This window comes from Acanthopagrus latus, chromosome 7 (assembly GCF_904848185.1).
Source record: "Acanthopagrus latus isolate v.2019 chromosome 7, fAcaLat1.1, whole genome shotgun sequence".
Classification (NCBI taxonomy): domain Eukaryota; kingdom Metazoa; phylum Chordata; class Actinopteri; order Spariformes; family Sparidae; genus Acanthopagrus; species Acanthopagrus latus.
Window position 1 is genome coordinate 29,272,795 of NC_051045.1, and position 25,974 is coordinate 29,298,768.

Below are 25,974 nucleotides of genomic sequence, written 5' to 3' on the forward strand. Positions count from 1 at the left end.
CTGGAAAGTGACAAAATTCACTTTTTTTGCTTGAAATTACATAATTAGATAATCACCATCAGTAAACAGGACGCTGTCTGATTCTGTCACTCGCAGGCTGTTTTCTGGGGGAAAGTTCACTGAAGTCTTGGTCTGGAGGACTGACAGTCACCGTGATTTCGTTTCAAGATAGTAACTATAACAACACAACAGTGGAAGGAGACTTGAACACACTAAAGATTTTTGCTGGGGACAGAGGCTGTTTTTCAGGCACAAATGTGATGAAGAGTCGGCAGGACAGACAGGAGGACAGACAGGAGGACAGACACTTCTCTACTTATAACCGCTAGAGCTGTCCCAAATGATTATTTTTCAAACAATTAATCTAGCAATTATTTTTTTTGAGTAGTCGACTAATCTAACAATTAATTTAACATTACATGACCAAACAAAAGTAACGTAGTTAGTGTAACTGTCATTGGTAACTTATATGAGGAAAAAAATAATGCAGTTGTAGGCGGAGCAGCGTCTGTCCTCCCGCCTGTTCTACAGACTTTTTGTCACATTTCTGCCTGAAAAACTGCGTCTGTCACCGGCAAAAACCTTTAACTCACTGAAGTGTTTGTGTTGATAGAAATCACCGTGATGGTCAGCCCTCCCGACCGAGACTTCAGTGAACTTCACCCCAGAAAGAGTCACGCAGCGACCTGTTGTGCTGATGGCGATTATGTAATAATGTAATTTAACGCGAAAAACAAAACTCTTTCACTTTCCAGGATGTTTATAGGGCCGGGTTCTCAATCACCACACATTATAAACAGATTTACAGGGGGGACACCTGGGAAACACACTGACGTCATCATCATGACGTGTACCGTCACGTCTCTTTAGGAGCAGCAGCGCAGCTTTCTGTGTGAATTACACGGCAGTTCCGGCTTATATATTCACACAGGTAGGTTTGCGTCTGCTGTGCCTGTAACACTACCTCCAGAGGTGCAGTGCAAGTTCACCCCCTCGCCGCATTTGACAGGCGGAGAATGGCGCGGGATCCCTGCTCTCGAAGGGCAGTGTGAATGGGGCTAGTGACTTGTTTTTACCCGCCCCCTGAAATTAGCAGTTAAGAAAAAATGATAAAAAGTGATACTGTAATCACAGTAATAAGAGTGTCACTGTGTTTGCAGAGGGTCTTGAGGAGCCTTGTAAAAGAAAAGACCTTGGAGATGGTGTGTATGGTTTTGAGTATTACCCCACTACACCTGGAACATACACCATCACTATCACCTGGGGCGGACAGCACATCCCCCGAAGGTAAACTATCACATGGGCACAAAATGCTTCGATGAAATCACACTGACTTGCTATTATGACTGTAAGGGTGATTGTGACTCTGCCTGTTCAGTCCCATTGAGGTCAAGATTGGTGCTGAGGCCGGCCAGCAGAAGGTGAGGGCCTGGGGTCCCGGGCTGGAGGCTGGCATTGTTGGAAAGTCTGCTGACTTTGTGGTGGAGGCTGTTGGAGACAACGTCGGGACGCTGGGTGAGGACGTCGGGGACACAACAGATAACACGGGAGAGGCTTCCTGAAGTAAATACTGTTGTTGGTATCCAAAGTTTTTCTAACTTGCTGCATTTGTTATTTCCTGGTCAGGTTTTTCAGTGGAAGGTCCGTCTCAGGCCAAGATTGAATGTGACGACAAGGGCGATGGATCCTGTGATGTGCGCTACTGGCCCACAGAGCCTGGGGAGTATGCTGTACATGTGCTCTGCAACAATGAAGACATCCAGCACTCTCCCTTTATGGCTGAGATTGTCAACCCACCAAGCAAAGATTTCTACCCCGACAAGGTATGCACCTAACCAGGGACACTGCAACAAACCATGGGTACAGTTTGAAAGTCATCACATTTTGTGTTACAATAGCTTTTTTCCCCCTAAAGTTCCATGATTGTGTTATTCCAGGTTAAGGCATATGGTCCAGGCCTTCAGAGCAGCGGTTTGGCTGTTGGAAAGCCCACTGAGTTCACTGTTGATGCCAAGCAAGGAGGAAAAGCTCCTCTGAAGATTGTGGCTCAGGTAGGGCTGTGTGTCGTCCGGCATCTCTTGCTTTCTGTTTGGTACATCTTTGATTGAACAGTCCCACTATTAAATTCACTTCACATCTCTCACTCACTGAGGAGGTTATGGTGCAACAGAACAGTAAATTTGTTCAGTCACACAAACAGGTTTTTATAGGTTCAATTGGCAAAAAGATGTGAACATTTGTCATGAAATCAGAAGAAGTACAGGAGAAGTGTGACCAAGAGAAAAGAGTGTAGGAAGGCAAGTATGCTTTAAACTACTGTCATATTTAATACTTTGCTTTTCCTTATCTGCACAGGATGGTGAAGGTACTCCTGTGGATGTACAGGTTAAAGATAATGGCAATGGTACCTACGCATGTTCTTACACCCCACGCAAACCTGTGAAACACACTGCCATGGTCTCCTGGGGAGGAGTCAATATCCCCGACAGCCCATTCAGAGTGAGTACACGTGGAGAGGGTTTTGTTTCTGCACCAACGTTTTATCAGTGAACACTTTCTGGAGCTGCTCTGTTTTTAACCACAGATGAATATCGGAGCAGGCTGTCATCCAAACAAGGTTAAGGTGTCAGGACCTGGGGTGGCCAAGACCGGCCTCAAGGCCTTCGAGCCAACATACTTCACTGTTGACTGCGCAGAGGCTGGTCAAGGTGAGGCTGCTTCAAGTTGTTTCCAATCAGCCAACTCTGCAGTTCAGGCTCACAGATTGTCTTTCAGCCCATTGTTTCAGTTTCATGAGCAGCCTAAAGGATTTCTTTGTTAGGCTGACTTTGGTCTTCTGTCCTCAGGTGACATCAGTATTGGTATCAAGTGTGCCCCTGGAGTAGTGGGACCTGCAGAGGCAGATATCGACTTTGACATAATTAGAAATGACAATGACACATTCACCGTCAAATACACCCCACCTGGGGCAGGCAGCTACACCATCATGGTCCTGTTTGCTGACCAGGTTAGTTTAAGTCATGTATTTTTTGTCACATGACAGCAGTGTGTGCCCTTGTAGGATTGGGTGTATTCTGCCTGTTAAAACGTCTGTGGTTGTTGTTTAGGCTATTCCGATGACACCCATCAGGATCAAAGTGGATCCTTCTCATGATGCTAGCAAAGTCAAGGCTGAGGGACCAGGGCTCAGCCGCAGTGGTAAGGAAACCTTTATCACTAGGTTGTTCATGTCAGATATTTCCATGATTTTAAAAGCATCATATCATATGGAGAGTGGATTGTGCTATTTGGAATCCTGGGCCCCATATTGACATGTTTGTGTGTGACAGAGGATGCAATGTAATCACTTGGGTCTACTAAATGTGCCTGTTTTGTTTACTGACAAGCTGAGGCTGTTAATCTTAAAGTGTCTGACAACATCACAATGAAGATTCCTCTGGAGAGAGACCTTTTGTTGAATAGTAAGATCCAGACTATTCAACAGGCGGAACCAGAAACATAAATCTCTTTCAAGGAGAAGTCTCACTCTAAAATCACTTACGCACCCCAACATGTAAATAAGGGGCCCAGAGTCCATGTATCACTCGTTCAGTCAACTGTTCAATTTGATCTGGCAAACAAAAAATGAAAAAAAAAGTGAGAATTTTGTATATTAGTTTTTCCTGTATCCACCAAAGACTGAGAAAAAAAGATTGACGCATGTTTCCCAGCATCTGCAGAGCTGAGGCTGTAACATACACAAGTGACCTCTGCCATAGCGAGCATTCATACACATATGCAGGCGAGTCAGGTTGCTGGTGGTGGTGAGCAGATAGCCAACTGTATTTTCACCTTTTAAACACACTTACTGTATGTAGGCTGCGGCATCGACTCTGTGTAGAGTCACTCAATAATGATTTTTTAAAAAAAAAACATAAATTTGACTTGTTATTTTGGTTTTGTTTGACTGTTTATTAGATTTTCCCCATCAAGCAGACGATCAATCTTTGGTAGAGACAGAAGAAATGAAATTCTCAGTCATTTTTTTCATTTGCCAGATTGTCTTGAATACCAATAAAACCTCTATACATTTTGTATTTGAGTGGAATTGTAACTGAATTGCAGCCCTGACTTGTGTGGACTCATCTGCTGCTCTCTCTCTCTCTCAGGTGTGGAATTAAATAAGCCCACTCATTTCACTGTTAGCACCAAAGGAGCAGGAAAGGCCAACCTGGATTGCAACTTCAGCGGCCCAGCCAAAGGAGAGGCTGTCAAAGACTTTGAAATCATCAACAACCATGACAACACACACACTGTGAAATACACACCTGTGCAGCAGGTAGAGTGGGAGAATCATGCAGACACACATTTTGATACATAAACACATCCTGTCTCTTTACAGCCGCAGTCTCCTCCACACCTCTCTCTACACACAGATTTAAAGAACAAACAATTTGGCAAAGGCACTTTTTTTCCCCCAGAGTTAGATGAGAATATCAGGACAAATCTCATGAAACTCATGTCTACGCTCACATGCCTCGAGTACTAACAGAAAATAACAGTAAAATGAAACAAGTTGTGGTTACACAGAGTAACATGCAGTGAAAGCAAATTCTGACGGCTGTTACTTCCAAATGAAACCACAACTTTTTTTTTTTCCTTTTTGTTTGTGTACAGTTTAACAGTGCAATATGTAACAACTGGTCACATTAACTGGTAAGTTCATAATACAAACAAATAGCAGGCAGCATATGTCCACAGTAACCACTCACTGTAGCTAGCTGAGACGGTGGTTTATTTATTTTTATTTGTGCAAAGGTTTTGATCTACAGAAAGTTCAGAAACTGTAATTTGCTTGGTCACTCAGAAACAGGCTGGTGAGCTGTTGCATGTTGGTTCTTAGGTTATGCTGTATGTTAAGGCAGCATTAGACTGTCCACCTTTTCCCACATAATAGTTTGTATGATCACATCCGTCTGCCTCCTGTCTTCTGTGCCTCAGGGTCCTCTTGGAGTTGCTGTGACCTATGGTGGAGATCACATCCCCAAGAGCCCCTTTAATGTTGCTGTGGCACCCACAGTGGACCTCAGCAAGATCAACATCACAGGCCTGGGAGACAGTACGTACGATCCTGTCGCCTTTCAACCTCTTGTTGAACACGTGGTACCGGAGCTGAAGAGTTTCTGTTGCTCAGTCATTTTTTTTCATTCTTTCCAGGATACTGTGTGAAAATGATCTTGTTTTACTCTTGACCTGTGTCATTTCTCATATTTGTATGGAAGCTCATGGGAATGGGAAAAAAGGATGAAAAATACATGATAGATAATTATGATTATGAGTTAAGTTGTAAGTAAAACACTTGGCCTAACCACAAATATTTACCATGAGTTTTCATCCATTATTTCCTTTTCATGGTTGCCTACATTAAACACCTATCATGGATTATCTGGAATAGTCCTTTTCCAACCAGTTGCTTTGCTCTGTGTGAAATTGTTATTCTAGAGATGACTGTTGGCAAAGACCAGGAAGTGACTGTCAAATCAAAGGGTGCTGGCGGTCAGGGCAAGGTAGCTGCCAAGGTGACGGCGCCATCAGGGAAGCCAGTTGCCAGCAAGGTATGGTGCATGTTTGAATTTCTTTATTCTGATGACATTACTTTCCAAGCCAGGGCTTGCCTTGATATTTATAATGCAAAAAATATCTTACATTTTTTGCATCTCTAACATTTGTTGCTGTTAATATCTATGTTTTTAAATCTTGTTTATATGCTGATATTTCTTGTTCAAGGTTGAGCCAGGGCTGAGCCCAGAGACCAGTCAGGTGAAGTTCATCCCCCGGGAGACAGGGCCATACCAGGTTGAACTGACCTATGATGGAGTGCCGATCCCTGGTTCACCCTTCACTCCTACAGCTTACCCTGTGTCAGATCCCTCCAAGGTCAGTCACACTTATTGTCAGACATTAGTGTTCCACGTCTTTGAAATGAATTTATTCGGCACACATTTTATTCATATTCTATTCATTTGAAAGTAATTTTGTTGCTGATGCACTTAAAGGCATTGATTGTTTATCTCTGTCCCTTCTTTCCTCTCCTGTCAGGTACGTTGCTCTGGCCCAGGCTTGGAGCGTGCCAAGGTCGGGGAAAAAGGGGAATTCATTGTGGACTGTACCAATGCTGGCCCAGCTGATCTGACCATTGAGATCATCTCTGACAGCGGCACTGAGGCCGAGGTTCACATACAGGACAATGGAGACGGGACATACACAATCACATACATCCCTCTGTACCCTGGGTCATACACTCTCACCATCCGCTACGGTGGCCAGGATGTGCCCAACTTCCCCGCCCGGCTCAACGTGGAGCCTGCAGTGGATGCCAGTGGAGTCCGTGTGTTCGGACCAGGAGTGGAGGGCAAAGGTAAAAATAACCTGCTGTATACTTTTTTTCAGTATGATAATCCTGCACATATGTTGTTAATATCATTCTTTACAATGCTGGTATCATGGCTGATACTGGCCTTAGAAGACTGACTGGGTATGTGGTGGAAATTTCTGTCAATAAAAGAGTAAAGTCAGATCTGTCTTTTCGGTAAGTTTAATCCAACCATCTGCAGATGGACTCACCACACAGTCAAATTCATGAGCTGAGTGAATGAGCCCCGAGTAAAGGAGTGTTCACAATTTTATACACAGATATCAACAAGGTCAGGGGAAGAGACAAGCACTCTCGGTGCCAGCAGTGATTAAGCTACACACACACACGTACATACGACTATCCCAATCAGACAGGCTTTTCATCGACACAAGACGTAAAGTTAAAACTTCATGACGCATGACCTGGGACTCTGTGCAAAGCATAAAATTATCAGACATAAAACATAAGACAAGAAGACGACTTTCTATCTGAGTTTTGGCTGGTTCGTGACTCTGTTACAATCATATAGGGCAGAGGTTAGGTGTTCATGCATTTGCATAACATATCAGTCACATGAAGCAAGTTAGATAAATGTCTTTAAGAAATCATATTCAACAAAATAGTTCAAAATTCATCAACCCATAATGAAAAGGAATTTTTCCATCACAATTCCTCCCTTTGAGCATACTATGCTCACTACAGACTAGATTAAAAAAAATTCCTTCGTAAGTAATAGTGAAGGACAAAAAAAATCAAGTCAGCTTGGAAAACAGATTCTTTTCACAGCTCAAAAGACATGCTCAAACATCAGTCATGATTATTCTACAATAAGCACGCTCTGTGAGGTGTCGTCCGCTGGCTCTGGAACCCGTTTGCAGTGGCTGGCGTGAACCCAGGTGCCTCTCTCTGCGATCCTCACTGCCGTCTCCGTGGTCAGAAGCACTTGGAATGGCCCGTTCCATCTGCGAGCTCTCCAGTTCTTTCTCCTGAGATCTCGAATGACGACCCAATCCCCTGGCTCCAAATCATGCAGTTTGTGGGCTGCTGGGGCAGGCAGAGCGTCCTTGACCTGTTTGTGAATATCAGAAAGAACAGAGGACAGGTTTGCACAATAACGCAACATTTCATCCTCACACTGACCTGTCCCTGGGAGCTGTCTCGTGCCGGGCCCAATCCCGGTGTGCAGAGGTTGACCAAACAAGATTTCAAAAAGGCTAAGGTTGTTTTTAGCTCTGATTCTAGCCCTCATGTGCATGAGGACAGTTGACAAGGCTTTGGTCCATGACAGACCTGTTTCTTCGCAACATTTAGCAAGTTTGTTTTTCAGGGTGCCATTTTCTCTTTCTATGGCACCTCCGCTTGCTGGGTGGTAGGCGCAGTGCTGTTTTAGGTCAATACCTAAGTAGTCCCCCACACTTTTCAGGGCTGTATTTACAAAAGGTGTGCCATTATCACTGGAAATTTTAGCTGGAATTCCCCAACGTGGGATGATTTCTGTGATTAAAGTTTTGCAACTGCTGCCGCATCCTGTTTGGATGTAGGGAAGGCTTTCACCCACTTAGAAAACATGTCAACCACCACGAGACAGTATTTCTTTCCCTCACTAGGCATTAGTTCAGTGAAATCCATTTGTAAATGATCAAATGGTCTTTCAGGGGGTGGATGGGCACCCTGTTGCGTCCGAAGACCTCCCCTGCATTGTTTGTGGCACAGATCACACACCTTTTGCAAAAAGTTTGGGAGAAGGCTGAGAAGCCCTTTGTGAACCAATATCTTTGTATCTCACTCATCATTCCCCCTTTTGACACATGAGCTCGTCCATGTGTCAACTTAGCATAGTGAGGAAAAAGATATTTGGGCAAGCACGGTTTGTTGTTAGGACCATACCAAACATTCTCTTTGACAGCGCAACCAGCTTGCCTCCAGTTGGCCTTCTTCTGTGGAGTGGCTTTCGCTTGTACTTCCTGCAGATCTGCGAAAGATGTCAATGGTGAGGCAGGGATAACAACACATTGTTTTGTTAGTCGCTGCTTAGCTGCTGTCTTCGCAGCGGCGTCTGCTCTGGCGTTTCCCTGTGAAATGAGGTCGGGTTTGTTAGTGTGAGCTTCACATTTACAGACAGCGGTTTGTTTTGGTAGCAGCAGAGCATCGAGGAGGGAGGCAACCTATGTGTGATGTGCAATTGGCTTTCCTGAAGCCGTCAGGAATTTTCTGTTTGCCCAAATTTGGCCAAATGAATGACAAACTCCCCAGGCATGACGACTGTCTGTGAAAATGTTAACAGACTTGTCCTTGGCCAATGTGCATGCTTTTGTTAAGGCTACAAGCTCTGCGGCTTGAGCGGAGTAGTTTAAGGGGAGAGGTTCAGCTAGAACAATATCATGTAATGTTGTGACTGCAAACCCTGTTTGGTTCTTTCCTGTCCCTGGGTCCCTTGATGCTGAGCCATCCACAAACAGTTCCAGGTCTGCATTCTGAAGTGGCACTTCCTGCAGATCAGATCTGGGAGAGCAGACTTCATTAATGATAGCAACACAGTCGTGCACCTCTCCATCGTCAGCTGTGGGAAGAAGGGTAGCAGGATTAAGAACTGTACATCGTTTCACAGTAATGTTTGGGAGCTCTAGCAGAATGGTGTTGTATCTCAGCCACCTAGCAGCTGAGAGATGAGAGGTTTTCTGCTTAAGCAAAATCAAGGAGACAGCGTGGGGTACCAGCAGTGTCAGATCAGAATACCCTACAATGTCTCGAGAGGCCATCACTGCTTTCTCTGCAGCAGCCACAGCTCTGAGGCAGGCAGGCAGGCCTGCCGCCACTGAATCAAGTTTTGATGAAAAAGTACGCTACAGGCCTGTTGCGGCCCCGTGGTCTTGTAGCAATACGGAAGTCATGTACCCACCCTTTTCGTCGACTGTCTGGGTGAAAGGTCGTGAGCAGTCAGGCAGGCCCAGAGTCGGGGGAGACTGCAGGGCCAGTTTGAGGTCAGTGAATGCTTTGTCAGCGTCAGTTGTCCAGTCAACTTCGTCGTTCGCATTGAGGCCTTTCCCATGGGCGATTGCTGCCAATGGTGCCTCTATTTCTGCGTAGTTCAGGATCCATTGTCTGCAATATGACGTCATACCCAAAAAACTCATTACCTGCTTTTTGGTGAGAGGCCTCGGAATAGACTGGATTGCAGCTATTCTGGAGGGAGAGAGAATCTTCCCTTCCCTTGTGATCACATGACCTAGGAAAACAACTTTCTCACAGACAAACTGCATCTTTGACAGGCTTGCTTTGTGTCCATTATCAGCCAGATGGGAGATCAAGGCCACTGTGTCTGCTACACAGGCTTCTCTGGTGGGAGAGCAAATCAACAGATCATCCACATAAGTCAACAGTGCACTATTGCTGGGCAGCCTTAAAGAATCCAAATTGTCGTGCAGTGCTGCGTTAAAAATTGTTGGTGACTCGGAACTCTGGTACCTCAGTGACGTCATCAACAAAAAATAATCAAAACAACCCTTATTTGACCTGACAAATTTTGACAAATCCCATTTTGTGTCAGGTATGAGCTCGACAGATCATACTGCAGTTACTACAGCTGAAAACCTTTTTCTGTATGTTCTCAAACTGTGGTGATACTCAACATGTGGATCGGACGTCTGTGTCCAACCTGTTGCATCATTGCATGCCCTGGTCCATGGTCCCAATTCCTGCCACCCTTTCCCCTTTGGTTTGATCAATGGAATGTGAGGGTCAAAGTTCGGTACCGAGAACAAACGCTGAGAGTGGGAATCCGTCAAGGTTACAGAAGCAACACACATTTTGTCGTTCCAATACAACCACACGAGCCTCAGTTTATCTTGTCCCTGTCTCTCCCTGCACCAGTTTTTTCAAAGCTATCAGGACCGAGGGAGATGTGTGCTGTGCACTGAAGGTCTTGTGCTCTCACCATGTCTGCGTGTGTGTTGCGTGTGTGCGCTGTGCATGCTCTGGCTGTCTGCAGGAGGGTGTGATTTACAGAATCAAGAGCTGTGAGGGGGAGCTGCCAGTGATATGAGTAAAAAAGATCTTCTTTACCATACTTCACGAATGTGGCTGCTTCCCTAACCACCACTAACCCCTTCGGAGTCTATCTTAAACCGATACCCAAAGCACACATTAGATCTCTCCCCATGAAATTCACGGGACAGTGTTTAGAAAGCAGGAAAGAGTGTTTAAAACGGCCCTGTTGCTCATCTTCGCATGCAAGTGGAGTAGTGTACCTTTCTGTTGTTTATTTTCAAGATATTTGATAGCTTGCAGTGTAAGGGCATAAATCTCTTGTGGTGTGTGTGTGTCAGTGTTGGTGCTCTCACGTGAAAGATGCGTAGGTTGCTTCTCCTCCCCAGCCTGTGCATCAAAACCAGATTCGTCCGTCACTGTACTCGGCTCCCCAGCTAGTCAGTCGTCCGTTGCGTCGTTCTCTGGGCAGTTGTCTTGCCAATGTCCCATTTTTTCCACATCTATGAAAGGCACCAGGGCATTTTTTGAATCTGCCCCGGCGCCCCTTTCCTCGTCCTCGTTCGCGACCCCTCGCTTGGTGCTCGTAGTATGCCAACTGAGCCAATTGGAGTCTTTCTGTCAAGCTTGTCGCCTTTCAGTTCTTTTCATCGTTGAGGAACTTTTCTGCGTGGTTGGCCCGTTCCTCAACGGTTTAGAGATTTGCATTGTCCCAGCTCACACATTGTTCTCTCACCATTCTGCTGATCTCTGGCTTCATGCCATTCATGAAGCGGTCCCGTAGCTGGGCCTCCCAGGGAGTGACTTCATGGATACCTCCCATGACTCAGGGCTTTGCGAGGCCACTGTGTGTGGTGTGGCCTGCAGCCTGACCAGATAGTCCGCTAAGAGTTCATCGTCGCGTTGTTTGCAGGCAGAAATCTTCCCCATGTCTAATTTCAGAGGGAAGGTCTGTCTGATTCTGTGACATAGTCCCCCAATGACGTCTTTGTATACCAAATTGTCGTTGCTGGCCCAGTCAGAGTTCTCTACCCTAATGTCCTCCACGGGGTAGTCGCCCGCAACTCGGGCCCACGTTGTACCCATCTGAACCATCAGCAGGCGTTGCAGTTCAGCAGTGGTGGGCTTGAACTGTCGGCAAAACGTTATGAGCTGAACCGCAAACTCCGCTCCCCCATTGCGGACGTCTGGAAGCGATGCGGCAGCGTCCTTCATGTCACTGTACGTCCAAGGCCTATAAACCAGCTGCACTCGACCCTCACTCCCCGCCACCTCCACCATGGGAGCCTGGAAGTTGTACACAGAGTTGCTCCGTGTGTGGTGAGGGCTGTGGCTGACGGTGGCATATGGTGGTGGTGTGTTTAGGCTCTCAACCACCAGCAATCGCCTCGCTCTGGCCCGCCCTGGGTGGAATTCTCGCCGTACGACGGGTGGTGGGTGTCGTAGGAAGGTGGGCGGCGCGGAGGACATCCCAGCTGCTGGTTCCCAGTTTACGTCCGGTGGCCCTGGAGTCCTCTCGTGGCGTGCAGACGGTGCAGGTGGTGCAGACGACTTAGCCGGAGCCGAGTCCAGATCGGGATCTAGTTTGAGACACTGAGACTGAGAGGTTAGAGGAGCTGGCCCTGCCTGCCTGTTCTTATCCCTGTGAAAAGCTTCCTCCTGGCAATTTGTGAAAGCCTTACAATCTGGTTCAAATGTCTGTTTGTTCTTTCCCCTCTTCCCTTTTTTCTCCTTGCTTTCCCTTTGTTTTAGTTTGCTTTTTAAGGTTTAAGGCAAGTTGTTTGGTGCTAAAACTGCCAGCACTTGGAAACCCACACTCTCGGACCCACACATCAAGTTGATCCACACTCTTCTTACCGTAATTGGCATTCATATACTGAATGTGAGGGGAGGTCAGCTTGAGTGGATAATCGTTGTCCCCCGGAATTTTGCTGTTTCCTGAACCCATTTTGGTTTTTGTTACCCCCGAATTGTTTATTAAAAATTTCTAAAGGACACAAGGCGTTGTTAAAACTATTTTTCTTTCACTCGAGTGGATATGAGACCATGGAGCGGTAAAATCAACAAAAGAAATGGATAAAAGGCAATGCAATGACCTAAACAACTGTTTTCTAATAAAAACCCAATCCGCAGAATTTGTAACTTCGGGAAAAACCCACTGGGGATAGAAAACTGACACATGCACACTCCCTTTCCGTCCGGCACCCCTTTTTTTTTTTTTTTTTTTTCAGTCACTCAGAGGAGGGAAAGAAAGGAAAAAGATGCATAGGAAAGAAATGAAAAGTTAGTTCTGTCTGTGTCTGAGCAGGCCCTTGGCACTGCGACCCACTTTGAGAAATTACTTTCCCCCTAACGAGAGAGAGGGACAAATCCGGGCATCAATTTCCCACGTGATTTGCTCTACTCCGAAGAAGGAAAAACTCAGTGCTCGCTGGCTCTCAGTTCCTCTCTATCACAAACCAGAGTTCTCTAGAAAAACTCACAGGGACTGAAACCCTTTCGAAGCTTCCTTGATTCTACAGCGGTTCGAAACCCAAACCTGCCCTGTTGACACGTCTGTCACGCCCACCCAAAAGTGGCGAGAATCGATTCAAGTACGTACACACAAATTTTCTGAAGCTTCCTTGATTCTACAGCGGTTTAAAACCCAAACCTGCCCTGTTGACACACCTGTCACGCCCACCCAAAAGTGGCGAGAATCGAAGTACGTACACACACACCGACGGTCTGTTGAATATTGGCTTACCGAGAAGACAGCTTCCACACGGTTCTGTAGATCACAGCTGTGAGCGAGCCACCTTGTCTCAGGCGTCAGGCCCTCACGTCTCTGCTCCTTTGATGGCGAGGTTGAGGTTTTGGAGTCCGAGCTCCCGGGTACCCTTTGAACCGTCTGCACTGAGTTTAAGGCGCTCTCTCACAGAAGTGATCCCATCCCTCGTCGCCAAATTGTGGTGGAAATTTCTGTCAATAAAAGAGTAAAGTCAGATCTGTCTTTTCGGTAAGTTTAATCCAACCATCTGCAGATGGACTCACCACACAGTCAAATTCATGAGCTGAGTGAATGAGCCCCGAGTAAAGGAGTGTTCACAATTTTATACACAGATATCAACAAGGTCAGGGGAAGAGACAAGCACTCTCGGTGCCAGCAGTGATTAAGCTACACACACACACGTACATACGACTATCCCAATCAGACAGGCTTTTCATCGACACAAGACGTAAAGTTAAAACTTCATGACGCATGACCTGGGACTCTGTGCAAAGCATAAAATTATCAGACATAAAACATAAGACAAGAAGACGACTTTCTATCTGAGTTTTGGCTGGTTCGTGACTCTGTTACAATCATATAGGGCAGAGGTTAGGTGTTCATGCATTTGCATAACATATCAGTCACATGAAGCAAGTTAGATAAATGTCTTTAAGAAATCATATTCAACAAAATAGTTCAAAATTCATCAACCCATAATGAAAAGGAATTTTTCCATCACAGGTATCACATTAAACATTTATTTGTCAATACCATTTTAACACAGCACAGCTATTGACCTGATGTAGCCTTACATAAAAAGAATGAGTTCCACAAAGTGTGATGTACAGATTTAGTACTGGTATTGGCACAGACGCTTCACCTGCATGTTAAATGTTCCCTGCTCTGTTTTTAGGTGTTTTCCGTGAGGCGACGACCGACTTTACTGTTGACGCTCGTGCCCTCACACAGACTGGAGGTGACCACATCAAAACCCTCATCAGCAACCCGTCTGGTAGCCGCACGGACGCCCTGATCACCGACCTCGGAGATGGCACCTACAATGTAGAGTACACTCCCTATGAGGAGGGTGAGTTCAAAAGTAACAGCGTGTGCAGAATTCGTTGGCTTATTATTAGATCCTCCATTTCATGCGTTTTGATTGGTACTCATATTGTATGTATTCTTCAGGCCCACACAGTGTGGAGGTTTGCTACGAGGGATCCCCAGTGCCTAAAAGTCCATTCCGTGTTGCCGTCACTGAAGGCTGTGATCCAGCTCGTGTTCGTGTCCATGGTCCTGGCCTGAAATGCGGTACCACCAATAAGCCCAACAAGTTCACAGTGGAAACCCGGTAAGTGAACAAAACAGTGACTTGGAAGTGTTCAAGGTGGACAGCACAAATGTCACTAATGTGTTTCCTTTTCATGTCCATCATTCTCTCTTCAGAGGAGCAGGGACAGGTGGTCTCGGTTTGGCAATGGAGGGTCCATCAGAGGCTAAAATGTCCTGCACTGATAACAAAGATGGCAGCTGCAGTGTGGAATACATCCCATACGAGCCTGGCACATACAACCTCAACATCACCTATGGAGGACAACCCATCAAAGGTGGGAAAGAAACATTTCCAAATTACCATCAGATGTTTAACATTAATTTAGCACTGATCTGGTTACAGTTTATCCCACATTAAAAGTGTGGTTCCTTTTCCTGAATGGACAGGAGTACAGTGAATACACTTCTGTTGTCTCTCAGCCACTCAGGTCTGACAGCGGAAAGATGGGAACAGTGAGACGGGGTTTTTCATATGATGAAGTTTATAAAACTTGACTATGTAGGCCTGTAAACTACTAAAACACCTCAGAAGACATTAAAAAAAAACTACTTTCTAATCTGTTTTGTCTATGCAGGTAGTCCATTTTCAGTGCCAGTCAGTGACACAGTGGACAGTACCAAGGTGAAGTGTCAGGGTCCAGGCCTTGGCAACAATGTCAGGGCCAACATTCCTCAGGCATTCACAGTAGATGCCTCTAAAGCTGGGGTGGCCCCCCTGCAGGTCCGTGTGCAAGGACCCAAAGGTAAGTGTGTGTTCCAGTGTTAATGCACAGGTATAAAAACAAATACTGAGCAAGAATTACAACCCTTAACTTCCTTCTGTTTCTGTGTGTGTCTGTGTGTGTGTGTGTGTGTGTGTAGGTGTGGTGGAGCCTGTGGAGGTGGTGGATAACGGTGACCAGACTCACACAGTCAACTATGTTCCCACCAGAGAGGGACCATATTCCATTAATGTATTGTACGCTGACGAGGAGATACCACGCAGGTAACACTCTAAAGCACACATCAACATTATCCAGCAATCTGGCTTTTTGTTTCTCCTCAGTTTGTCTTCATGCTTACAGTTTCTCCTCTCACCCTCTGTCAGCCCCTACAAGGTGAAGGTGCTTCCCACCCACGATGCCAGTAAGGTGCGTGCCAGCGGACCCGGCCTCAACACCACTGGGGTGCCTGCCTCTCTGCCCGTTGAGTTCACCATTGATGCTAAAGACGCGGGCGAGGGACTGTTGGCTGTGCAGATCACTGTAAGTGCTCACATGTGACAAATATTATAAAAAAGAAAATGAAATACTTTGGTAAGTGTTTTCAGACTTTGGTAACTTTCCCTGACAGGACCCAGAGGGGAAACATAAGAAGGCCAACATCCGTGACAATCATGATGGGACCTACCTGGTGTCCTATGTGCCAGACATGACTGGCAGATACACCATCCTCATAAAGTACGGAGGAGATGAGATCCCATACTCACCCTACCGTATCAGGGCCCTGCCAACCGGAGATGCCAGCAAATGCACTGTAACAGGTATGTCAAGGACTGTTCAACCTCCGAACATGTTGTTACACAAATCCTACTCATACATTTTAGCGGGTCCCTTAAAGAGCTTCAGAGGTGCTCATTGGTGGATTTATGTACCTTTGAACAGGGCTAAACCAGCCATTTTCCTGTTCCCACTTCCAGTCATTGTGCTAAGCTAGCGGCTGCCGGCTCTAGCTTCATAGCATTCATACACTTTACATACATACAGTACGTTCTCTTTCACACAAGAGAGTTATGGAACCAAAAAGGGAACGTCTGTTCTAACATGTCAAACTATTCCTTTAAATTAAATGAGATCATTCCCTGATTAGTGTCTCATTAAAGGTGTTGAACGCCAATTATATTTCACTGGAAATTATTTTATTTCCAGGCTGCATTGTGTGCCATTTAAAGTAATCACGAACCATAATCTCCTGTTGCAACTTTCATTACACTTGATTTATTTCTAGTCAAATATACTGAGAGCAGATTTTGAAAAGACAGAACATCTGTGAGAGGGCAGGAAATCCCAGCTCATTTATTTAAGGTTATATCTCTCAGCACACCTGCTGCTCATGTCTCATTTTTCATGCATTGTCATGTTGTGTTCCTCACGCTGTGCTCCTCAGTTACACTTTCCCTGACCCAAGTCCCTGCTACACACACACACACACAGACCCCCACCTCCACCACCACCTGCTTCACTCTCCTCCACCACCATTTGTTTTCATCCAAGTGATTGAAGCACAGTAATTGCCTCCCACCACCCCCACCCCACCTGACTGTCTTTTATTTGTCACTTTTTTTTTTCTCGCTCCCCTGCTTCTCACCGTTCCTATTATCAGTCTCAATCGGCGGTCACGGTTTAGGTAAGCCTACTGAACGACTTCAGAATGTCGAGGAACTACTCCAACTTTCCTGTCTTTTCTGTCAGCATGGAGTACGTTGGCACCAGCTTTTAATATGCTATGCCATTCTCTATCCTTCACTTTACTTTTTCTTCTCTTGTAGTTCTCTCTGCCATACCTAGTTTCCTCTCATCTCATCTCTTACTTCCACTCTCATAACTGTTTGTCTCTGTCTCCTCTCTATTACTGGACAAACTAATGGACTAACAGAGTAGGTAGGATGGCATGGTGGAAATGGCTAATCTAGTTTTCGGTCCTCATGGAACCTGTTTGATAATAACATGTGAGTCATTGGTAACAACACACAGTAGATGAAAATAACATGACTGGATTTCATTCAACTTTAACCTGGTCTCATGGTTGGGGAATGTGCATGCTCAATATTGAGGTTGCGTGCGTGTGTCTGTGTGTGTCTGTGTGTGTCTACCTCATTACTGATCTTTTCCTCCCAATTCTTAAGGTGCCGGTGTTGGCCCAACAATCCAGATCGGCGAACAGACAGTCATCACAGTGGATGCTAAAGCTGCTGGGAAAGGCAAGGTGACGTGCAGTGTGTGCACGCCAGAGGGGGCAGAGCTCGACGTGGATGTTGTTGAGAATGAGGATGGCACATTTGACATCTTCTACACGGCCCCGCAGCCTGGAGAGTATGTCATCTGCGTCCGTTTCGGAGGAGAGCACATCCCTAACAGTCCCTTCCAAGTCACGGTGAGTTAACGTTTCATTCATACTGGGCAGGTTGGCTGAGCAGAGCAGTCACACACAGGCAGAACAAAGTTTCTAAAGATATAATAGCTTTGCATTAAAATATCTAAAAACTGTAAGACCTTTGTTCAACATGTGTACTAACATTATTCCAAATATATCCAATAATGTTTAAACCAGAGAAATCCAAGTTTACTCAGTATAACTGTGTTTTTCATCCGGTTACTCTGGTCGCTACGAACGAGACCAAATTTAATGTGAATCAAACTTTAAAACATGACCTCAACTGTGAGTGTTTGTGCCTGAGTCACAGATTCATTAGAAGGGGGGTCTTTTAATAGTGTGTTTACCACCAGTGCAGGGATTTTGACAGCAGGATCCGTTGTATTTATTCACATTTTTGTTTTAATTCACCTTAAACAGCCAGATTACTTAACTGCACATTAGCTATAAGTTGGCAAGCATCCGCACGCACCAAGTTTCTGTCTGTCTGTCTGTCTGTCTGACTGAATTGAGATGAACCTCCCCTTCCCCCCCTCCTCTCTGTGCATTTCCCCTCCAGCTCCAGTCAGCGCTCAGTATTATTTTATATTATACATTATTGTAATGTATGTCTATAAATCTGAAGAACAGCGAGAATTTTGTTGGGTTTTTGTTATGTATTATAGAATTAGGAACATTTTCAAGCACATTAAAGTAATGTGATTTCTCGTTGGCTCATTGAACAGCATCAGCAACACAGTTTACAACACTGTCATTTGCATAAAGATGGACCTTACACTCAGATGCAGAGAAGAAGAAACAGAGTCGCTTTCCGTGATCAAATCTTATGACAAGTATCTTAAAAGCATATAATGATGATAATGATCGTCAGTATTTTACTAGAACAAAGAGAAACGTGTTGCACAACTAAATGAAGACACTGCTTTCTAAACAACAAATCTGTGTGTCAGAGTCTTTTTTATTGCAGCCGGGACAAAACTAGGTACAGAGATGGAACTTGCTAGTGTAGGCTATGGACTGATGAATTGATGGTTAAGGGCTAATTTGTCTTAGTTATTGAGTAAGGGTCCAAACCAAACTTAATGATTTCATCATTCAGGAGGAACATTCCTGAGAAACAGCTGATGCTTCCTTAGGAAAACCAACAGAGCGATCAACGTACTTTGCTCTGTTTGTGTTTGCCGTTACTGAGTAAGTGAGAGATGCTGTGTGGACCAAAGTTCCTTGACACTGTTTCTCCTTACAGAAGCTTCGTGATTGGCTCCTGGTGGCATCAGACATTTTTTTGAATCACTCTGACCACTGTTTTATTCCCCACCATTCCCTTCCATCTGTTTGACCCTTTCCATCCCCTACCCACCCCCTTACCATCTCCCACCCCTTTCAGGCGCTGGAAGGAGCTCCATCCGACCAGCTCATGCAGCAGAACCAAATGCCCCAGTACTACGCTCAACAGCCCTGGGTACCTAAAACCTCTGCCTCCAGCTTCTCTCATCCCTCTCAACTCCATTTTTGTTCAGCTTCCTCTGTTACCCCTTTCTCTCTTCTACATCATTGTCATCAGCCTGCATCAGTGTCTGCTGTCTCTCATTGCAGGTGTTTCATCTCTGACGGGCTTTTTCTCTCATTTACCTCCCATCACCTCATAAACAGGATTCATTACACACATGGACAGTGCAACAGAGCTGCGCAGTTTCAAAACACAAATTTTCTTCTTCTCATGAGTGTCACACTACTAGAATCGTGTGCAGTTTCAATTCAGCAACATCGAAAATATTTTGAGTAATTTGGAAATAAGATATTTTCCATTGATTGTGCAGCCTGTCTGTATGTCAGCTCGCTTAGGAGACCAAACCAGCCATTTTGAGACTCATCAATGTGGACGTGTCAGCTGCTCCACATTTTGAAAATGGCTAACGTCTTTCCTCTCCCTTATCCCACCAGTGTTTTTGTCCTCATCTCATTCTCTCTCACAGTGTGTGTTGATGTCATCATCCTGACCTTGATCACCATTGTCATCTCCATTGTCAATCATTTCATCTCATGATTGTCTCATCCCATTTTGTTTGTTGGTGTGTGGAAGCTTGTACCCCTCTGTCCTGCACTGTTGACTGCATCTGTTACGTATGCTGTTACTGTAACCACACCCATCATCCCAACCTCCACACAGACAGTGTCTGACCTCTGCCCTCTGTCTTCCAGGCAACGGACAGACCGATGGGGATGAATGGTCTGGATGTAGCAGGGCTGAGACCATTTGACCTGGTTATCCCATTCACCATCCAGAAGGGAGAGATCACAGGTAAAATACACACATCTGCAGCAGTCTGTGGTGATTTCTGTGTTGTTGAGTTCCAGAGAATAGTAATCGAGTCAGCAGATTTAAATGATCACATAAGTAACAGTTGTTACCATGGTTACAGCTTGCCTTGTCATCCTGATTACAGGTATGCACAGTGTATATTACCTCAAATCATTACTGTTCTATGCAGATACAAAATAGAAATATATTAACATATATTTTACATCTTTGAGGCAACAAGCCAGACCCGGACCTGAACATCATTTCAACATTCTTGTTGCAGCCCGACCCGTGGCCCGGCCGGGCCCAGCAGGCTCACACAGTTTTCCATGCTCTAGTGTTCACCACACTGTCTGTTTCTGTCCTCTGCTAAAGGTGACGTCCGAATGCCATCGGGCAAGGTGGCCAAGCCTGACATCACAGACAACAAGGACGGCACTGTTACTGTCAAGTATGCGCCCACTGAGGCTGGCCTGCATGAGATGGACATCAAATATGACGGAATCCACATCCCAGGTACAGCATCCGTCTGAAGAGTTAACAGAGATACAGAGAGAGATGTTTGTGAGGTGCATGATAAATGATGTCTCCTGCTCTTTTTCCTTCTATCTGTTCTCATTCATAGGAAGTCCTTTACAGTTCTATGTGGACTACATGAACAGTGGTAATGTTAGTGCCTATGGCCCCGGCCTCATTCATGGGACTGTCAACAAGCCTGCTGTCTTCACTGTTAACACTAAAGATGCTGGAGAGGGTAAGACGCAGTCACATGGCAGTATACACCTGGCTGTGTGCAGCAGCTGTTGTACAGATGACACTTTATTGTCCGCTCGCACTGAAATTTCTCTGGTATCACATGCTCATCAGAATACATCATAAAGAAACACCCAAACATACATAACATTACAGAATAAAGGACATCTGCAGCGAGAGCTGAACCTTATGTGAGGTATTTTTACCTGGGGTCACTTGTATGTCAGTATAATTGATTTACAGTGTGCGCACCAAAATTGAGTGATCGTGCTCCTAAAATTTTCAGTTAGGGACCACTGTGCTCCTAGTAAAAAAGTTAGTCTAGAGCCCTGACCATGTCAACGGAAAGTAAGGTGAGGTGTCGTAGTCCACCAAATGTTTCTAATGCTTCACAACAGAGTCGCAGCATTCTGCTAAACAACTGAAGTAGCTGAAGACTTAAAATAGAGAAACATCAGATATCTCCATACAGCTTGTCTGCTGTGATCAGTCACACAATCACAGGACAGATTATTTGTCATTGTACAACAAAGGGTTGCGTAACGAAATGAAGTTTGCTCCTTCATGCTACACAATCATAGAACATATATACAGGTATTAATAAAGACTAATCATACAAAAACACCATCTGTTCCTGGAATGTCTTGTAGGTGGTCTGTCTCTGGCCATTGAGGGTCCATCCAAGGCGGACATCAGCTGTGTGGACAACCAGGATGGGACGTGCACTGTGTCCTACCTGCCTGTCCTGCCAGGAGACTACAGCATCCTGGTCAAATATAATGACAAGCACATCCCTGGCAGCCCCTTCTCTGCTAGAATTACCGGTAATATCATCTATTCTCAAGTCCTGGATTGTTCAATGGGAACATGAAAGTCGTAACATTGCAAACAAACATGAAAACATTCCCACTGGCTGGATCTTTTTTGTGAAGAACTCCTTCTCCCAGTGGTTCCAAACAGGAGGACAGTTGTCTCTGGCAGGAACACAGAGACGCATGAACAAGGTTAAAATGTAGAAAGAAAATGGAGTTATATTTTGGGTGGTCAAACACAGGTGTCACTGATAGTGTTATTTATGGCTGCTTTGCATTGTTGGTGGTACAAAGCCCTCGTAAATTGCATCGCTTCAAATTCAAGTCAAAATGCCTGTGGCAAAAAAGTTTATAGATGTGATTCATGTGGGGAAAGAGTGTTTAGGTTGGTAAGAATTATCCCATAAGCATAATAACGAGCAATGGTGTTCACCGATCAAACATCTGCAGTCAAGAAAGACAAAGACAAAGAAGAACCCTAGTCGGTGGAGTCAGAAACTTTCTTTCGGATTTCTAGTTTTCCAAATATTGACATAGTTGATAAAAATGTAATCGGGGGGGTATGGCAGAAAAGATTCTTGAACCACTGCCCTATACTATATTCTCCTTTCAGGGTGTGCTCTAACTGACCTGTCACTGTTGTGTCTACAGGTGATGACTCCATGAGGATGTCCCATCTGAAGGTGGGCTCAGCTGCAGATATCCCACTGGACATAGGAGAGCTTGACCTCAACCAGCTGACCGCCTCACTCACCACGCCCTCGGGCCGCGAGGAGCCCTGCCTGCTAAAAGTGCTGCGTAACGGACATGTTGGTAAGTGTGTGTCGAATGAAAGCAAGGAGAAGGTGAGTGAAAAGTTCAGTCTTAGCCGTTGTCAGATTATTGATCTTGTTCTAACTCTTCCCTCCTGTCAATTTGTATCTGTCTGTCACAGGCATCTCATTTGTTCCTAAGGAGATTGGAGAACATCTGGTGAACATCAAGAAGAACAATCGCCATATTCCCAACAGCCCCATTTCTGTTATGATCAACCAGTCAGAGATTGGTGATGCTAGCCGTGTGCGGGTGAGTGGCCAGGGCCTGACTGAGGCCAGGACCTTTGAGCCCGCTGAATTCATCATTGACACCCGCGAAGCAGGTAGTTGTTGGTAACAAGTATTAAGTATTTATATAACAAGTACATGTTTCTGTCATCCTTATTGCATATTTCTCCTACTCTCACATTTCTTCCTTGCAGGCTATGGTGGCCTGAGCCTGTCCATTGAGGGACCCAGTAAAGTGGACATCAACACTGAGGACCAGGAGGACGGCACCTGTAAGGTCACCTACTGCCCCACTGAGCCAGGAAATTACATCATTAACATAAAGTTTGCCGACCAACATGTGCCAGGTGCGTACCTTAAAGCAGACAGGAATGACAGAGTGTAGCAATGCTGTTCTGATTGGCTAAACTGAAACAATCATTGTGTTTTTATGTGCACAGGGAGTGCATTCACAGTCAAGGTAACCGGGGAGGGCAGGATGAAGGAGAGCATCACCAGGAAGAGGAGAGCAGCATCTGTCGCCAATGTTGGCAGCCAGTGTGACCTCAGTCTTAAGATCCCAGGTGACTGTGACAGGACATAATGAAATCCGAACGCAGGTCATTGTAATCATGGTAGAAGCTCTACAGAATTCACGTTATGACGCAGTGGGTGTGATTTATGAGATTTCTTATCACTGAAACTGTAGACAGAATACTTTGAGAAACCCCGTTGTTGCTGAATTGGGGCAATGGCTTTTCTCTATTCTCTGTGTGTGACTTTAGCGTGAGACTACCTTTACTTTTGCAAAAACATACTACATGTTCTTCCTCTGACACAATGAAAAGTGTAACTCATGGTCCAGCACTACCTCAGTTTAGTGCACTCTGTGGATTTTTGTTTTCTTCTGTGACAGCTTATGTAGACTAGCTTTAGCTAATGTTAGCCCACACAGAAAAAAACAAGCAGAATACATTTAATTTTGCTGATAGTTGGATTCACATTATAGGAGCAATCTGTAAGTTATGGCCAGAATTAGTTTGTTCATTTTTCTTTCATGTTTTAAAAATAATTAACATCACAGCAGAGTGTGAAGAAACATTTGTGGTCCCAGTGCAGGCAGACTTCTGTCTGTTGAAAGGGCCACTTAGCTCTACAGCTAACTGGGATACTTGCTAATGATGGCTGATGATGATTAGCTACAGCCAAAGAAAGCTGCAGCAAAGAGAACTTGGAATCAGTCTTTTCATCCAACTCAAAATGAAGCGTATTTCTTAAAATGTCTGTTTGTACATTTAGTAAATTTCATCACCCAATGCATGTGTGTTTTCAATGATTCAATTGTCTGTGTGTCGTCTCTTCAGAGATCAGCATAGCAGACATGACAGCCCAGGTGACCAGCCCGTCTGGCCAGATTCACAAGGCGGACATTATGGAGGGAGAGAACAACACCTACTGCATTCGTTTTGTCCCCACTGAGACAGGCGTTCACACTGTGTGTGTGAGATACAACGGGCAACATGTGCCTGGCAGCCCCTTCCAGTTTACAGTCGGCCCCCTGGGAGAAGGCGGGGCTCATAAGGTTCGTGCTGGAGGACCAGGCCTGGAGAGAGCAGAGGCTGGAGAACCAGGTGAGTGTGTGTGTGTGTGTGTGTGTGTGTGTGTGTGTGTGTGTGTGTGTGTGTGTGTGCATGCGTGTTTCTATAGTGCACCTGACTCTGTTTTGGCCTCTCTGCTGTTTGTAGCCGAGTTCAGTATCTGGACAAGGGAGGCTGGAGCTGGAGGTCTCAGCATTGCTGTGGAGGGACCAAGCAAAGCTGAAATCGCCTTTGAGGACCGCAAGGACGGCTCCAGTGGAGTGTCCTACATCGTGCAGGAGCCTGGTGAGAGGAGACATGATTGGATGACAACTGAGAATCTGCTGCAGTATAAATTGCATTTGTGCTGTACATTTCTGCTCTTTAATGCATTTTAACCTATGTATGTCTGTTGTTGATTCCTGTCACTGTCTTTGTGTCAGTGTGGCTGTTTCTGACCTTAAATCTGTTCTCCCGTAGGAGACTATGAGGTGTCGATTCGTTTCAACGACGAGCACATCCCTGACAGCCCCTTCATCGTCCCTGTGGCCTCGCCGTCAGATGACGCCCGTCGCCTCACTGTTGCCAGTCTTCAGGTGAGGCTCTGAGACACACACACATCCGTGTGCACAGACACCAGGCCACAGGGCATTGCCTACAATGCAGCAGCAGCAGATCATAGTTTTACTTTGGGCTATATCAGATTGAGGAAGTCTGGTCATGGGAAGGATATCATGAACAACGCAATGTAAAAGATTTGCAGAAAGGTCTACCTTCCTGAAAGTTTTGCAGTTCAGTTTGTGTAATTTCAAAGAACAGACGCACCAGAACTTTCAGCTCATGAGGGTGTGGATAGTTTAGAGTTGGTACCAAAGACAGATGACAGAGTCTTATTTGGCAATTCTACCAGTGAAGTGTAATAGTTAGGTTCAGTAAATGTTTTGGCAGGTGTAGCTGGATAGAGTGAAGGCTTTAGATGCAGGATGGGATCGGCTCTGCTACTGCATTGTGAGACAGTGTGAGGGCTTCTGGAATACTAGAGGACTGTGTGTGTTTCTCGTGCCTCATTCTAAAGGCTCCCAACAGCCTCCCACCTCTGACAGTGATAAGGGGCGCTAAAGGGTTAAAGAGGTCTGCCATGGGCTGTTTCTCTCCTGTCTCTGTACACACTCACACAGGTACATACGACCCTGTGGAAGCAGTAACCAGTAACAACCATCCCATAATTCTGACTTCTCGATTAGTTCTTCTTTTGCTGGTGGAGGTGGACAACACTGACTTTCATACATTAATATGTATCTTCACCTGCACACAGACCTGCCCTCACACAGAAACACATGTGCATAAAGATACAGTAATTCTCACAGAGAAAACTGTCAACACCTGCTCATTCTCACAAAAACGTGTCACTGACTTTCTCTCTTCTCTTCTGCTTCTGTCGAACTGCTAACACATTTACCTCTACCTTTTCACTGCACAGCCCTCCTCTTTAGCCTTTTTAGCGACCTCCAGGTAAGGCACATAGTAGCATAAGTTATCTGAACATGATACTGTGGTGATCATGATATTATTTAGTAGACGTTATTGAATAACGGTTTGCTGATCGTTGAGGTCAGCGGAGGAAAGTTTGGATAGTTCTTCAGTGAAATAATGGTGATCCAGTGTTGAGTGTGTGAGTATGTGTTCTCGAGCAGGAGTCGGGTTTGAAGGTGAACCAGCCAGCATCGTTTGCTGTCAGCCTGAACGGGGCGAAGGGTGTGATTGATGCAAAGGTCCACAGCCCATCCGGAGCTCTGGAGGAATGCTGCGTCACAGAGATTGACCAAGGTAACCACAGCGATGGCTTCCAAACCCTCTTCTCACACGGTGTCACATTTAGGGCCGACTTCTGATAGAAGATGTTTCCATGTGCCT

General features: G+C 45.4%; 2 protein-coding genes across 6 annotated transcripts in view; one reads left to right on the top strand and one right to left on the bottom strand.

The window, feature by feature from the left end:
- flna (filamin A, alpha (actin binding protein 280)) overlaps window positions 1-25,974 on the top strand; it is a 56,089-nt gene that overhangs the window by 26,551 nt on the left and 3,564 nt on the right. For 2 of the 5 annotated variants that reach the window (XM_037104136.1, XM_037104140.1), the window contains 35 exons: window positions 1,161-1,287; window positions 1,379-1,515; window positions 1,627-1,823; window positions 1,938-2,051; window positions 2,356-2,499; window positions 2,585-2,708; window positions 2,847-3,007; window positions 3,108-3,198; window positions 4,149-4,318; window positions 4,981-5,098; window positions 5,482-5,594; window positions 5,767-5,916; window positions 6,079-6,397; window positions 14,044-14,217; window positions 14,319-14,481; window positions 14,577-14,737; window positions 15,038-15,205; window positions 15,324-15,447; window positions 15,550-15,706; window positions 15,795-15,984; window positions 16,824-16,847; window positions 17,347-17,594; window positions 18,982-19,056; window positions 19,797-19,896; window positions 20,272-20,412; window positions 20,522-20,650; window positions 21,300-21,473; window positions 22,113-22,274; window positions 22,396-22,599; window positions 22,699-22,851; window positions 22,945-23,067; window positions 23,848-24,114; window positions 24,229-24,366; window positions 24,541-24,656; window positions 25,755-25,887. In XM_037104136.1, coding sequence (XP_036960031.1) covers window positions 1,161-1,287; window positions 1,379-1,515; window positions 1,627-1,823; window positions 1,938-2,051; window positions 2,356-2,499; window positions 2,585-2,708; window positions 2,847-3,007; window positions 3,108-3,198; window positions 4,149-4,318; window positions 4,981-5,098; window positions 5,482-5,594; window positions 5,767-5,916; window positions 6,079-6,397; window positions 14,044-14,217; window positions 14,319-14,481; window positions 14,577-14,737; window positions 15,038-15,205; window positions 15,324-15,447; window positions 15,550-15,706; window positions 15,795-15,984; window positions 16,824-16,847; window positions 17,347-17,594; window positions 18,982-19,056; window positions 19,797-19,896; window positions 20,272-20,412; window positions 20,522-20,650; window positions 21,300-21,473; window positions 22,113-22,274; window positions 22,396-22,599; window positions 22,699-22,851; window positions 22,945-23,067; window positions 23,848-24,114; window positions 24,229-24,366; window positions 24,541-24,656; window positions 25,755-25,887 — 5,289 coding nt within the window. The remainder of the gene's footprint in view (window positions 1-1,160; window positions 1,288-1,378; window positions 1,516-1,626; window positions 1,824-1,937; window positions 2,052-2,355; window positions 2,500-2,584; window positions 2,709-2,846; window positions 3,008-3,107; window positions 3,199-4,148; window positions 4,319-4,980; window positions 5,099-5,481; window positions 5,595-5,766; window positions 5,917-6,078; window positions 6,398-14,043; window positions 14,218-14,318; window positions 14,482-14,576; window positions 14,738-15,037; window positions 15,206-15,323; window positions 15,448-15,549; window positions 15,707-15,794; window positions 15,985-16,823; window positions 16,848-17,346; window positions 17,595-18,981; window positions 19,057-19,796; window positions 19,897-20,271; window positions 20,413-20,521; window positions 20,651-21,299; window positions 21,474-22,112; window positions 22,275-22,395; window positions 22,600-22,698; window positions 22,852-22,944; window positions 23,068-23,847; window positions 24,115-24,228; window positions 24,367-24,540; window positions 24,657-25,754; window positions 25,888-25,974) is intronic. The other 3 variants (XM_037104138.1, XM_037104137.1, XM_037104139.1) reach the window with 3 other exon arrangements.
- LOC119022830 lies at window positions 7,114-13,438 on the bottom strand. Its single transcript, XM_037104191.1, has 2 exons — window positions 10,735-13,438; window positions 7,114-7,463 (listed from the first exon to the last, which is right to left on the bottom strand). Exon 1 carries the CDS (start codon window positions 11,846-11,848, stop codon window positions 11,144-11,146), a length of 705 nt encoding a protein of 234 aa, XP_036960086.1. The 5' UTR covers window positions 11,849-13,438; the 3' UTR covers window positions 7,114-7,463; window positions 10,735-11,143.